At 58.1% G+C, this 14494-nt stretch overlaps 1 protein-coding gene across 1 annotated transcript in view; it reads left to right on the forward strand.

The window, feature by feature from the left end:
- Window positions 1–10909, forward strand: part of CELSR1 (cadherin EGF LAG seven-pass G-type receptor 1) — a 149832-nt gene extending 138923 nt beyond the window's left edge. The window contains 10 exon segments of the mRNA XM_058568133.1: window positions 2244–2356; window positions 2760–2839; window positions 4282–4408; window positions 5172–5297; window positions 5780–5874; window positions 6177–6280; window positions 6556–6705; window positions 7192–7383; window positions 7703–7964; window positions 8837–10909. Coding sequence (XP_058424116.1) covers window positions 2244–2356; window positions 2760–2839; window positions 4282–4408; window positions 5172–5297; window positions 5780–5874; window positions 6177–6280; window positions 6556–6705; window positions 7192–7383; window positions 7703–7964; window positions 8837–8861 — 1274 coding nt within the window. The 3' untranslated portion in view covers window positions 8862–10909.
- Window positions 10910–14494: the final 3585 nt, after the last annotated feature.

Raw genomic sequence — 14494 nt, forward strand, 5'->3', positions numbered from 1 at the left:
GGGACTGACCCGAGGCCGGGCCCTGGAGCGAGGGGTGGGGGTGCCACGTGGTTTGGAGTGTGGCCATGGCCACACCACGGAGTTCAGCCTAGAAGGCCACAGAAGCAGCCATGGCTGTCTCCTGAGGGCAGGGGGAAATCATTGGAGGGTTTTAAACATCAATGGGGAGACTTGATCTTTTTAGAATCTAAATAAGGAGCTTGGTGGGGCAGCGCTGTGGCATAGTCCAGTCCTGGGGTGGGGGAGTGAGGTGGGGGAGGTGGAGGGGGCCACAGCGAGGAGCGCCCAGGTCACGCTGGCTCCTTCCTCCCAAACAAGGTCTGTGTTGAAGAAGTCACTGCAAACTTCACCTTGACGGCTTTGCAAGGACAGGGTTCTCCTCTAGCTTGTCACCTGGTTGTTAGAACAATGGCTGTGGTTTAGATAATATAAGAAACTGCCATTTGCATTGCACTGTGGAATGGTGAGCAGTTTCTGGGGTGTGTGTGGTCTGTGTGCACATGTGTGTGTACAATGTGTGTGGTCTATATATTGTGTATGTGTGGTCTGTATGCGTATGTATGGTGTGTGTCATCTGTATATGCATGTATGTGTGGTCTATGTGCACGTGTATGGTGTGTGTGGTCTGTATATGTGTGTATGTGTGGTCTGTGTGCGTGTGTACGGTGTGTGTGGTATGTGGGGTCTGTGTGCGTGTGGTCTGTGTGTGTGTGTGTGTGTGTGGTCTGTGTGCATGCGTGGTCTATATATTGTGTATGTGGGGTCTCTGTGTGTATGTATGGTGTTTGTGGTCTGTATGTGTGTGTATGTGGGGTCTGTGTGCGTGTGTACGGTGTGTGTGGTCTGTATATGTGTGTATGTGTGGTCTGTGTGCGTGTATACGGTGTGTGTGGTCTATATATTGGGTATGTGTGGTCTGTGTGCATATGTATGGTGTGTGTCATCTGTATATGCGTGTATGTGTGGTCTGTGTGCGTGTGTACAGTGTGTGTGGTCTGTATATGTGTGTATGTGTGGGTGTGTACGGTGTGTGTGGTCTATATGTGTGTATGTGTGGTCTGTGTGTGTGTGTATGGTGTGTGTGATCTATATATTGTGTATGTGGGGTCTGTGTGTGTATGTACGGTGTGTGTGGTCTGTATGTGTGTGGTCTGTGTGTGTATGTGGAGTCTGTGTGCATGTGTATGGTGTGTGTGGTATGTGGGGTCTGTGTGCGTGTGGTCTGTGTGCGTGCGTGGTCTATATATTGTGTATGTGGGGTCTGTGTGTGTATGTATGGTGTTTGTGGTCTGTATGTGTGTGTATGTGGGGTCTGTGTGCATGTGTATGGTGTGTGTGGTCTGTGTGTGTGTATGTGTGCGTGTGTACAGTGTATGTGGTCTGTATATGTGTGTATATGTGGTCTTGGGGTGTGTGGTCTGTGTGCGTGTGTATGGTATGTGTGGTCCGTGTGTGTATGTGTGGTCTGTGTGCGTGTGTACGGTGTGTATGGGCTGTATGTGTATGTGTGGTGTGTGTGTGCGTGTGTACAGTGTGTGGTCTGTATGTGTGTGTATGTGTGGTCTGTGTGCGTGTGGTCTGTGTATGTGTGGTGTGTGTGCGTGTCTATGGTGTGTGTGGTCTGTGTGTATGTGTGGTCAGCGTGTGTGTGTACGGTGTGTGTGGTCTGTGTTTGTGTATGTGTGGTGTGTGTGCATGTGTACAGTGTGTGTGGTCTGTATGTGTGGTGTGTGTGCATGTGTACGGTGTGGTCCGTGTCTATGTGTCTGTGCGGTGTGGTCTGTGCATGCTCTCAGGTCCTTCCTCCCTGGCACCTGTGGTCCGTCACATCATCTTGGCCTCCTCATGGCCCAACAGCAGGGTCTCTTCGTTGTGTTTTCACAGCTGATTCTGCCCCATCCCGTCGCCGCCCTCCTTGGTGTCTCTCTGGTCTCTCTCAGCAGCCCCAGCCTGGGTGGGCTCCCTGCCTCTGGGTGAATTCATGAGCAGCTCATGGCTGCTTAGGCCCCTGTGGGCGTGGTGGGCCTGTGATTTGGCACCGAGGGGGACTCCTGCTCAGAGGGGACCTGGGCCTTTGTCACATCTCAGCTATCTATCTCGGCTCCTTGCCCATTCCCTCTGAGGGCGATGCTGGGGCCCCGGGGTCCTGCTGTGTGGGGCTGGCCACACCTCGCCCAGGCTGGCCCTCAGGAGGGGTCTTCTCCTGGGGTGTGGCCCTCACTCTTCTCATCCCCGTTGCCCAGGACTCGCGGTGGGCCTGGACCCCCAGGGCTATGGAAACCCGGACTTCTGCTGGCTGTCCCTTCGAGACACCCTGATCTGGAGCTTTGCCGGGCCCATCGGAACGGTTATAATTGTGAGTCAGGGGTGGTTCGCAGCACCCTCAATTCTCAGGGACGTGGGAAGCTGGGGTGCCACTCGATGCATCAGCTGGAAGGAGTGTTTGGGGCTGGCTGGGTCACCGGCTCCTCTAAGCAGCCGGGTGGGGCGGGAAGGGCTGGTCTCACAGTGATGAGGTCTCATCCTCAGACCCCTGGATTCTGGGTTTTGTTCCATATCCACGTCCACTGTGAGACCGCTTGGCATCCAGCCCCAAGGAGGGTCCCTTGCTGGCAGGCTGGGGTGTGGGCCCCCAGGCCTTGTCACCTCAGCGACACCTCCCTGAGACGCAGGGTGAAGACCTTCAGAAGTGTTTGGCTTTTCAAGGTTTGTTTTGACAATGCAGTCGTGGCCCCTTGACTTTGCTTTGTTTTTTTCAGGTCAACACAGTCATTTTTGTCCTGTCTGCAAAGGTTTCCTGCCAAAGAAAGCACCATTATTATGAAAGAAAAGGGATTGTGTAAGTTGGTGCTAAACCTGACCACTGGGTGGGACCTGATGCAGAGACCCCCCCCCCCCCCCAGTGTCTGGTTTGAGCACCAGTCGTTGAGGACAAGCTAGGCCAGTCCAGAGGGCCGAGGACTGCCGTGTAGACAGGGATCAACAGGCCGCAGTGGGGGAGAGGCCGCTGCATCTGGACGCTGTCCGGGCTGTGCTGAGCCATGTCTGGATCCAAGCAGCATTCGAACATTGTGGAGGAGAAGGAGGGAGGCTGACCACAGGGAGGGCCGGGCAGGCGGCCGTGGTAGCAGATGCGGACAGGAGGCGGTGGAGGACGATGACAGCCGGGTCGGGGGGTGCTGAGGTGCCGGGACACAGCCGAGTGGAGTCCGGCGGGGCTGGGGGTGGGGCGGGGATGGAACTGTCTGGGTTGGTGGTGATGGTGAAGCTGGGGCCGCAGGAGTGGGGGCGCTCCCCGGGCAAGAAGAATGGGGCCCAGCGCAGAGGAACCTGCAGTGCTTGCTGGTTGGGAGAGGAAAGGAGACCCACAAAAATGTGTCGGGGGGCAGGCAGGGTGGCACGAGAGCTCAGTGTGCAGTCCAGGAGCCGAGAAAGGGTCACGGGAGAGGAGGACAAGGGCGTCCATGAGGCTGGGTGACCTGAGCCGGGGGGCCGGTGAAGGGATGATGCCCAAGGTGGGGCCGCCGGGCAGCAGAGGATGAGGGTCTGCCCAGTCCGTGGAGAAGACAGCAGAGAGTCTGAAATGGCTGCAGAGGGGCAGACAGTGAGCAGGGGCCCTGTGGCCAAGCCTGGTCATTGCCTCCATCGTCCTGTGCTTCCTCCCCGACACACACCTTTCCAAGTACTGGACTCACATTAACCCGTGCAGTCTCCTCCACAACCCCACGAGGGGCGCACCCTCATCGTCCCCTTTACAGCTGAGGAGACCGAGGCAGAGGGCAGGAAGTCACTTGCTAGTAACGGGCAGAGCTGGAACATGCACTGGGCAGGCCTTGACCGCCCCCCTCTGTGCCTCTCCACGCACCTTCAAGTTTCACAACTACTGCAGCCTGCCCACCAGGCTCTGCAGCCTCTCCCAGGGCACGTGCGGGAGTCGCCGTGGACACGGGCCTGTTTTCCTTGTCACGGCTTATAATTTCTTATTTACTTATTTGCTTTTTAATTTATTGCCTGTTTTCTGCCTCCATCTGTGCTACTGGAAGCTCCGTCTGTCCTTTCCCTTGTGTGAGCCAGTGGCCGGCTCATGGTAGATGCTTAGAAAGGGTTTAGGAAGGAAGGGAAAGTGGGTAGATGGATACATGGACAGACGGACAGATGCACGAGTGGGTGGATGCACAGATGGACAGATGGAGGGATGCATGAGTTGGGGGCATGGCTGGGTGGGTGATGGCTCTGAGGGAGGAGGACTATGGAATCACGCCGTGCCGCCTCTCCTGGCAGCTCCCTGCTGAGGACCGCCTTCCTCCTGCTGCTGCTCATCAGCGCCACCTGGCTGCTGGGGCTGCTGGCTGTGAACAGCGACGTGCTGACCTTCCACTACCTCTTCGCCATCTTCAGCTGCTTACAGGTGGGCAGCTCTCCGAGTGACCCGGCGGGGCCTTCTGCTTGGGCCAGCCCTAGTAGGCCATGAGTCACCTGTGCTGCTGCCTCTCTGAAATGCCACAACCTCGATGGGCCGAGAGGGTCCCTGGGGAGATGTCTGACCCAGTGTCCAGGCTGTGTCCTTGCTCTCAGGACAAATGGGGCCGCACCCTGGCTGTCTTTCCAGTGCAGCCGCAGTGTCAGGGGTTACGGCAAAGCCTCCCACACACGGTCCTGCCACCAAAAAGGAGCGTGGTGTTCCAAACACAGCTGCCCAGAGCCTGCCCAGGGACCCCTGTTCCTTGGTCCTCCTGTCTCATCAGGACACGGTCCTTTGCTCAGCCAGTGCAGGAGCTCGTTCCCCCTCCCCAGGCGTAAATCCCACTTGTGCCCCCAAGGAGGGGTGTTGGCCCTTTACGGTTTACACCCAGGGCTTCCCAGGAAGTTGATTAAAGACATAACTTGGGGGATCCCAGATGGCCGAGGGCTGTGGCCTGGGTTGGGGCCCTCCTGCCCCCCACATGCTGGCTGCCCTGCCCAGGCTCCTCCGAGAAAGCGGCAGCCCCTGGGGAGTGGAGGCTAGCGTGGGCCTTGGTGCACGTCTCTGCGGCCACGGCGGCCAGGCTTGATCTGGGCACCCCCAGCCCCACGCGTCCCCGGGCAGGCGGGTGTGCGGTGTGGCAGCGGCAGGACCTTGGCTTCTCTCCTGAGGGCCGTGCCCGGCGCTGACCCGCCGCCCCTCCCTCCAGGGCCTCTTTGTCCTCTTGTTCTACTGCGTGCTCAACAGGGATGTGCGGAAGCACCTGAAGGGGGTACTCGCCGGCAAGAAGCCGCACCCGGACGACTCGACCACCACGAGGGCCACCCTGCTGACGGTAGAGGCGCCCGGGGACCCCAGGGGCCTGGGGCTGGGCTGCACCGCTCGCCGAGGGTCAGTGTGGGTGTCTGGACCGAGCATTAGATGCAGCTCTGTGGGCTTCACGTCCCCCTCAAATGGGGCATCACAGAGTCATCTGCCGAGTGTGGCATCGAGCCTGTGCCTTTCCAGCAGTCCCAGGAAGCGAGCAGAGTCGACTAGATGGGGTCTGTCACAGAGACAGCCCCACTTCTCAAGGTCTCGGGAGGACAGGGCCGTGGCAGGCGAGGATCCCTGACCAGAAGCAGTGGCTGTGGGAGCGAGGCCATCCTCTGACCACAGCAGGGGCCGGCAATGCTCTCCTCTCGGCTGCTGCGAGGCTCCTGTGTGTGCCCGGCAGGGGCACAGTCAGGGTGGGCACTGGGGCTGCTGTGGGAACAGAGCCGCCCTCTGCGCCCTGGTGGCCTCTGCCTAGCCAATAACCATCCTCCTTTCCCCCAGCGCTCCCTCAACTGCAACAACACCTACAACGAGGAGCCCAACATGTTCCGCACGGCCCTGGGCGAGTCCACCGCCTCGCTGGACAGCACCCTCAGGTCAGGCCGAGCCGGGCGCCCTTGCTGTCCTCTCAAGGGGGAGGCCCAGCTCTCAGAGCAGACACAGACTTTGTCATCTCCGTCCCAACCCTGCTGGAAAGGGTCCGAGCAGTGTGTCCTGCTATCTGAGTTGATGCTTCCCCCTGCACTCGGGGAGTCTCTCTCTGGAAGGTTCGTGGTAGAACCTTCCAGAGCCCCATGTGGCCGTCCTGGCATATGCAGAATGTGCTCACTGATGTTGGGTGGCCGCATCACGCGCCCCCTGAGTGATGGTGCTGAGCCCACCCTCCCCTCCTCTCTAGGGACGAAGGGGGCCAGAAGCTCAGCGTGTCCTCTGGGCTGGTGCGGGGCGGCCCGGGTGAGCCAGATCCGTCCTTCATCCCCAGGAGCAGCAAGAAGCCCCACGGTACGTGTCCCCCAGAGGGTGGTCTCCATCAGCCTGCACGTCTCTCTCCTGGGGGGCCGTGGGCCAGAGCTCCTTTCTGGCTCACATCTGTCCCATGGCCCTCTCGGTCACTGGAGGACATACAGGCTTGAAGAGGTGTCTGTGGCTGTGTCACAATTAGAGGGTCAGCAAGGGCCCAACTGCCCCCAAAGGCCTGGGCCCCAGGTGGCTCCACTCTGCTCTTGGCAGGAAGCCCGCCTGGGCCTGAGCCCCCGTCCCTCCTGTGCACCCTGCAGGCCACGATTCGGACTCGGATAGCGAGCTGTCCCTGGATGAGCAGAGCAGCTCTTACGCCTCCTCACACTCTTCAGACAGCGAGGATGACGGGGTGGAGGCCGAAGACAAGTGGGACCCGACCCGGGGCCCTGTCCACAGCACCCCCAAAGGTGAGCGGGCCGGGGCATAGCAGCCCAGGGTAGGCTGCAGAGCGGGCCTAGCGGGCCTAGTGGGGTGCAGAATGTGGCGGCAGCATAGACGGACAGCAGGCAGGAGCGCTGGCTGGGGAGGGCCCCTCCCCCCCATCCACAGAGCACAGACAGGGAAGTCTTGGGGGGTCTCTCTGGGAACCCTCACTGCAAAGACCCAAGAAGCTGTCCCCACATGCTGGGGGGAGCCAGCAGGAGGCTCCCGGGTCTTGGGGTGCAGTGGGGGATTGCAGCCCGGGCCCCCATTGTCAGGACCTTCCCTCTCAGAGCCTGGTTTCCCCACCTGGAGGGTGTGGTCCTGCCGGGCCTGCAGGTCTGCAAGTGGCAGGTCAGGGCCACTCAGGACGCACGCTCCCCGCGGAGGGACGATTCGGAGCCTTTTAGGGGTTGAAGCTCCCAGAATGGGGGGATCCTCCCTGCTTGTTGAGGGTCACTCCTGTGCCTCAGTGGACGCTGCGGCCGACCACATCCCTGCCGGCTGGCCCGACGACAGCCTGGCTGGGAGCGACAGCGAGGAGCCGGGCGAGAAGCCGCGTCTGAAGGTGGAGACCAAGGTCAGCGTGGAGCTGCACCTGGACGCGCAGGGCAACCACTGCGAGAAGCCTGCGCTCCCCACTCAGCCCCCGGAGCAGATAAAAGGTGCCTCGGTGTGGTGAGGGCCCGCTGCCCCTGGAAGTCCCTCCGCCTGGGGAGGGGGACAGAGGCGGGGTCTAGGCGGGCGGGGGCGGGGCTTGCTGGGAGGGGGCGGGGTCCGCGTGGCGGCTGGGGGCGGGGACGAGGTGGGCGGGGGAGGGGAAATTGGCGTCCCGGCAGGGCGCAGGTGGCCGTCGGGCCCCGCCACCTGGAGCTGAATCTCAAGGAGGGAAGACCGGCGGCTGCGCTGCCCGGATCCGCAGGGACCGTCCCTCCCGAGTCGCTGCAGCCAGCCTGACTGTGACCTCCATCTCCCCACCTCCAGGCATCTTGAAAAACAAAGTCACGTACCCGCCGCCGCTGACGGAGAAGACCCTGAAGTCCCGGCTCCGGGAGAAGCTGGCTGAGTGTGAGCAGAGCCCTGCGTCGTCGCGGTCGTCCTCCCTGGGCTCCAGCGACGGGGTCCGCGGCCCCGACGGCGCCATCACCGTCAAGACCCCGCGCCGGGAGCCGGGGCGCGAGCACCTCAACGGGGTGGCCATGAACGTGCGCGCCGGGAGCGCCCAGGCGCACGGCTCCGACTCCGAGTGAGTAGCCCCGGCCTCAGCGGGAAAGGCAGCAGGGGCGGCCCCCAACCAGCTTTCCCTCTGTCCCCTGTCCGGAGGAGAGGCCCCGTGTCCAGAGAGGGGCAGCGGGCAGGGGCCTCAGCAGAGGGCCCCGGGGCTGCAGTGGGGTGCCTCCTAGGACAGGGCCTTCAGCTCGGGTCAGCAGGAACTGGCCAGAAATGGGGCAGACTCCCTGTTCTAGGCATCTGCAGACATTCGTGCCCTGTGGGGACTACAGGGGCTACGTTAGCTGAAGCCCTGAAGTCCTGTCCAGCCCTGAAATTCCAGGACTTAGACTATGCTGGACGGAGTGTTTTGTAAGCATCGTCTCCTTGGCCCAGGGTCATTACTACCCCTTGTGGTTGAGGAGACTCAGACTCCAGGGTGCCCAGCTGCAGAGGCCTGGAGCTGGGATACTGGCTGTAGACAGGACTGCGGCCCTCTCCATGGTTGCTCCCTCCTGCAGACTTCCAAAAGAGGAGCAAAAAGTGGGAGCCAGGTCTTCTAGAATGACCTTCCTAAAACCCAACCTAAAGAATGAGTTTGGTTGCTGACCTTGATGCCCCATGCCCCACTCCAAGGCCAGCTGTGTGGAAGACACTCAGATGGGCCTGGCTGCCCAGCTGCCTGGGTGTCAGGGGTACAGACCCGATCTGCCCTCGCTCCTGCCTTCTGCTGTAGCTGTGTCCACACGTGAGCTTGCCCTCCCGGGAGCCCCCAGGCTTCCCCTGTCTCCTGAGTGGGGGGTTCTGCCCCTGCATAACCTCAGACCCGGCCTAGCTGCTGGCTTCACTGGTGGCAAGGGGTGTCCACGCTGACCCTCCGCCTGCCTCATGGCTTCTTCCCACGCACAGAGGCAGTAACGAAACTTCAATTTGAACTATCAGGAAACTGTGAGACAAGCCGGTCATCTCCACCCAGGCCTCTGTGCCGTCTCATCGTGCCCTTGGAGCCCGAGGGGCCACTGCCCGTCCAGTGAAGCAGGCCCTGGTGGTGGGGTCCCTACAGTGGCAGCCCCATGACTGGTGTGACTGACGGTCCAGACAGGAAGCCCTGTGCTGCCCCCAGGAGCTCAGGGCCCATCCAACCCCCTGACAAGTGCCAAAGGTCACAGGCACGAGGAGGCGTGGACTCCCGGGCTGACACAGCTCGATCCTCAGCCTGCAGACAGAGCCAAAACTGTGCCCAGACCTGGCCAGGAGAGGGCCCAGCACAAGGGCTGGCAGAGCCCGAGCTGGCCTTGCGTGAGAGGAACCCAACACAGACCAAAAACCAAGGTCCGGCCGCGGTGTGGGCATCTCCCTGCAGTACAGGCGCCCCGGCCAGCAGCCTCAACAGCCATTTGCAAAGGCACCCCTTGTCTTAAAGCAAATTACTTTCCTATGCTGAAAAGGTGTAGCTACTTTTATATATTTGTGTGGAACTCTGAGAAGGCAAAACCCTGTGTATATTTTGCATTTGTACTGACTGTTGATAATAGAGATCTGTGGAATGGTCTCTCGCTATTTTTATATAAGGAAGATTGCACGGTTGTACTTGAATCTGGCGTCCCAGCAAATCTGAGGTGGGAATGAGGCTGAAACTCATGAGACAGAGGTTCCTGCCGCTGCTTTCAGCCAGCAAGCAAGGAGCCCGCGGGCATTACACATGGCGCCTGAATTCACAGCACGTTTGTTTCTGAGGTGTTGGCTCTCAGCTCCCATCTGCCTCGACAGTTGTGGATCCGAGACGACGTGACCTGGGACTGGGCAGGCCTCAAGGAGCTTGCTGAGGTCAGCGCAAAATGCAGGTACCACACAGCTGTGATGTACACGCTGGTCATTCCTCAGCTGCCCCTCCTCTCGGGCGTCTGGGCCCTGCAGGGCCTCCCTGGCCCCCTTCCCAGTCAGCGTGGTATGGCAGGTGGGAATTCCTTTGTCCCTCTGGCCCTGTTCGTGGTGGGATTTTAAAGTGTTCACACGTTCCCGATTGAGGCGGAGGTATGAGGTCTTCCAGGATGTCACATTCCTTCCTGCCAATTTTCTAGCTCTTTTAGTCTCTGAGGATCTCCGGGCAGCCTGGAGTCCCACCCCCAGAGTCTGACCAATTACTTCATTTTGCTTCAAATGGCCAATTGTGCAAAGGGACAAAGCCACAGCCGTACTTTTCAATGGTTACCAAGCTGTTTTTTGGAAACTCGTACCAAGGACCGGCTGGCTGTGACAGTCCCACCGTGGGCAGTTGGCACAGCGTGGCCCGAGGGGCTGTGGAACGGGGCCCAGAATTATTCAGACACGTTTTATTTCAGTGTTTCCTTTGTCCTTCAAATCAGATGCCCAAATAAATGATCGGCACAGCTGCTCCCAAATATGAGAAACCATAAGATATGATGAAAATCAGGTAAAACACAAAGATTTGCATAATGTGTTATTCTGATGAAAATGTTAACACATCGCTAACGAAGGACTGCACAAGAGGAGAGAAAATCTGAAACTGGTCTAAGACCAGACGCGCAATACAGAGGTGAAATGCGATCCCAGAGCCCTCATACCTGCATGAATTATAAATGTGCCTTAACAGGTGAGTGGCCTTTGAAGATACGCAATGATAGTATCTTCCAGTGTTTACCACTGATGAGACGGTTTCTAAGTGAAAAAGGTTTTCGTGTTTTGAGTCTTTGAACACTCCACTTCCATGTTTTCAATTACTCTTCCACAACTGGATTTTGCCCCTTGAGGTGTAGCTTTCAATTTGATCAGAACTGTTACCAAAAAACAACTGTCAGTTTTCTTAAGACAGGAAAAATGTACCTATTTTTGTGACTTAAGACTTTATGAGAGAAATCAGACACTGGAGGATTTTTTTTTAAACAAATGTATATTTATTAACGTTCGAAACACTGGAATGACATGAATGAGAAAAGTCTACAATAAATTAAGATTTTTGAATTTGTACTTCTACTGTGCTGCTTCTCCCCAACCCTCACCCCCTCCCCGTGGAAGGGGCAGCACAGGAGGCTGCTGCCCAGCACGAGGAGCAGGAACTGTGCTGGAACTTTCTGTTCATTCCCTCAGGCCCGCCACAGTCTGATGAGCAGGCCCTATTCGGGTTCTCCTGAGATCTTTAAATGTATGTCTTCCACCCGTTAGGAGAAATGTTTAGCCAGTATTTCTTCACTTTCTTTCTCCTGCACCAGTCTCTTTCTCCTGTCCTTCTGGAACTGCAGTGACATGAATGTTAGACCTTTTGATTGTCCCACAGGTCCCTGAGGCTCTGTTCATCTGTTTTCATTCTTTTTTCTCTCTGTTCTTTAGATGTGATCATTTTTAGTGATCAATCTTCAAGTTCACTGATTCTTTCCTCTGTAATCCCCATTCTGCTATTGAGCCCATCCAGTGAATTTTTTAATTTCAAACATTGTAATTTTAAGTACTAAAATTTCCATTTGCTTCCTTTTTATAACTTTTCTCTGCTGAGGAATTCTAGTTGGCCATGCATTCCAAGAGTGTTTACCTCGTGGAGCATGGTTATAAAAGCTGCTTTAAATTCTTTGATAATTTGAACATCTGGATCATCTTGGGGCTGAAATCTGTTGTCTTTTGTCTTGGCATTTTCCTGGTTCTTTGTATGCTGATTAATTTCAAAGGGAATCCTTGATTGACACTGATGTGCCGTTTTGGGTCTTGCCACAGACCCACAGCTCGGGGGTGAGCCAGTACCTGTGTCAGTATATATGGAAAACTAGGGGCCTCTTCTCCAGCTCTCACCCCTCTGGGATTCACCTCACATGCTCTAACTACTGGGGCCCCTTTTCTTGGTTCCTCTGTCCAGAAAGATGGGTTTCTTCCAGAGTTGTGGCCATCTGCACTGCCTCACACTTCCCCCAAATGGGGCCACCCTTGGGGAAAATTAGAGCAAAGAGAAAAAATAATGGGATCCCCCCACTCTTGGGCCCACAGGGCCCCCCCTTTCCCAGACCTCTCTTGGAGTTCTTGCCCCAATACTGGCCACACAGCTCCAGAGACTGGGGACACCCTTGGGTCAAATCTGGGAGAAAAAACAGGAAAATCACCCACAAACAAACAGCCCCACTCCCCCAAAGGTCCTTCTTCCAAGTTTTGCTCTTTCCCCAGTCCACAGGCTGTTCACGTCTCAGAGTGCTCAGTAGTGCACAGGATAGAATCTCTCTCTCTCAACCCCAAAGCCATGCTTAATGGGAAAATATGGAAACATCTGAGAAAGACAGCAGCCCCTGGCACAGGGGAGCAGGCCTGGTGCATCAGCTGGGCCTAGTGCACATAAATGATTGCACAGAACACCAACCTCAGACAAGGCTGCTCTGGGACCCGAGGGATCGAGACAACAAGACCCCTCTGTAATCATATCTGCACACAGACATGCACATGGAACATCTGAATGTGGTCCACGCCACAAACATGTCCAAAGCTCCCCTGTCCCAGCCAAGAGGAGCGACTGCTACCTCACCAGGCACAGCCGTAGCCTCAGTCCAGGCTCCCTCCCTGCAGACAAGCTTCATTAAGACACCGAGGGGGAGGGAGATCAGGGGCTTGGGAAGGCTTGCCGGCACATGGACACAGGGCAGCTGGAGCCCAGGGGCTATGTGGGCAGAAGACATGCCTGAGGGGCTTGAAAGTGACCTGGAGCCTGGGGAAGGAGCTTTCAGGTGTGAAGTGTGGGTGCACAGTCCTAGGACCTGTCGCATGGAGATCACTCTGGGAACGATGTGGGGCACAGGGGCAACACTTCCGTTTATACCAAGAGCAGGACGTGTGTACGAGCATCTGGCTCTGGGCCCGGAACATTTTCATCTCCTTCCCCTACTCTCGTGATCAGTAGATGTCAGGGAGAGACTGGGGCCTGGCAGCCTCTCAGCCCCCACCCCGGGCCCGCCCAGGGTCTTCTGAACGTAACTAGGGAGTACAGCCCTGGAGTCTGCCAGCCCCCAGGGCTTGGGCAGGGCGTGGGTAGAGGCCCAAGTCCCAGCCCATGAACTTGGCCCAGTGGCGCCCCCTGACCGACAGCTGCTGCTAAATCTCTCTCTGAGGCACTGCCCAGGGGTCTTCCAGAGTCAGCCTCAAGCACACACGAGAGGCAATGCCCACCACAGAAGGTAACACTCCTGGCCGGGAGGTGGCCATGGGCACCAGCCACGGGTGAGGCCTGGGTGACCCACAGGGCAGCAGCAGGTTTGTGTCTCCTCCTCTACTGGCCGACCTGGCAGGCTGGAGGCCTGGCATCGGGCTGGCAGGATGGGCAGAGCCGTCCAGAGGCTAGAAAGGCCGCCTCCTCTGCCAGCCCATGCCCAAGCCGACTTCCACCCCGTTGCCCTTCCTCCCGCCTGCTCGTGTTTCTGCCACTTTCAAGGGTCAGCCTTGCACAGAGCAGGGTGGGCACTGTGGAGGCTCCCCAGATGGGGGCCGCAGCTCAGAGCTCAGTTCCTAGGCAGGAGGCCCAGCCACCAGGACAGTGCATCAGAGGAAACCTGAGCCCAGGGAGGCTCTATGTTGCCCTTTGAGCTGGCAGATCAAAGGCAGCATTTCAGCCCCAGCCTCCATGCTGGGCTGAGAATCCCCAGGGACTATGGGGCCACTGCTGGCCTGTCCAGTCCCCACCGCCCAGCACAAGATAGAAAGTGGATGCCGAGCTGTGGCCTGCCTCCTGGCCAGGGCAGAGCAAGGCGTCCCTGGTCCAGCTCAGCTGGAGCGAGCAGGCTGAGTCTGGGCGGGTGGCAGCTGCCCTCACTGGCTGCCCAGCTGAGCCATCCACCTCTCAGGACCTATTTCTTCACCTGGATCATGGAAATTGTCTCTGAAGCCACGTGGGAGGCTGCTCTGGCCCAACCTCCACCCTCGGGAAGCCTCCTGCTGAGTGGAGCCTCAGCTGGAGGAGGAGTGAGTGAAGGGTACCCGCAGGACGGTGACTGCTCTGCGCTGGAGAACCATCCGTCCTGACACGCTAGAGAACCAAGAGCACCTGGACCCCCTCCTCCCCCTGGACAACGCCTGGCTTTGCAAACCATGCTGAGCAGAAACACCACCAGCCACCGGTGACCATGACAATCCACTTAGTGGTTAATTCCTTGCTCCCTGACCCACTATGTCTAACTTCCCAAATCCCACCCTTGTCCCTGCTGGCCACCTCATCCAACCCTCCACAGCCCACCTGGTCCCCTCCCATCTGTACCTCACAGAGGTCAGAGGGATCCTCTGCTCAAAATCCACCCTTGGCCTCCCCTCCCATTCAGAAAGCCCACTCCTCACAGTGGCTACCAGGCCCTGTATGCTCCAGGGCCCAGGTGCCTGTCACCCAGCTCTGGGCTCCTCTCTCGTGGTCAGGTGTGGGCTCTGTGTTCTGCCTCCAAGGGGGCTCCAACCAAGAACCCTGACCCAGGCTGGCCTTGCCACCACCAGCAGCCCCTTCACTCAGCACTAGGGGCTTCTGAGCCCTGGATGGCAGGGCCACATGACCCCCACTGAAGGCGCTCCCCCAACAGCACAGTGCCTGGAGAACTG

This window comes from Diceros bicornis, chromosome 25 (genome assembly GCF_020826845.1).
Source record: "Diceros bicornis minor isolate mBicDic1 chromosome 25, mDicBic1.mat.cur, whole genome shotgun sequence".
Taxonomy (NCBI): Eukaryota; Metazoa; Chordata; class Mammalia; order Perissodactyla; family Rhinocerotidae; genus Diceros; species Diceros bicornis.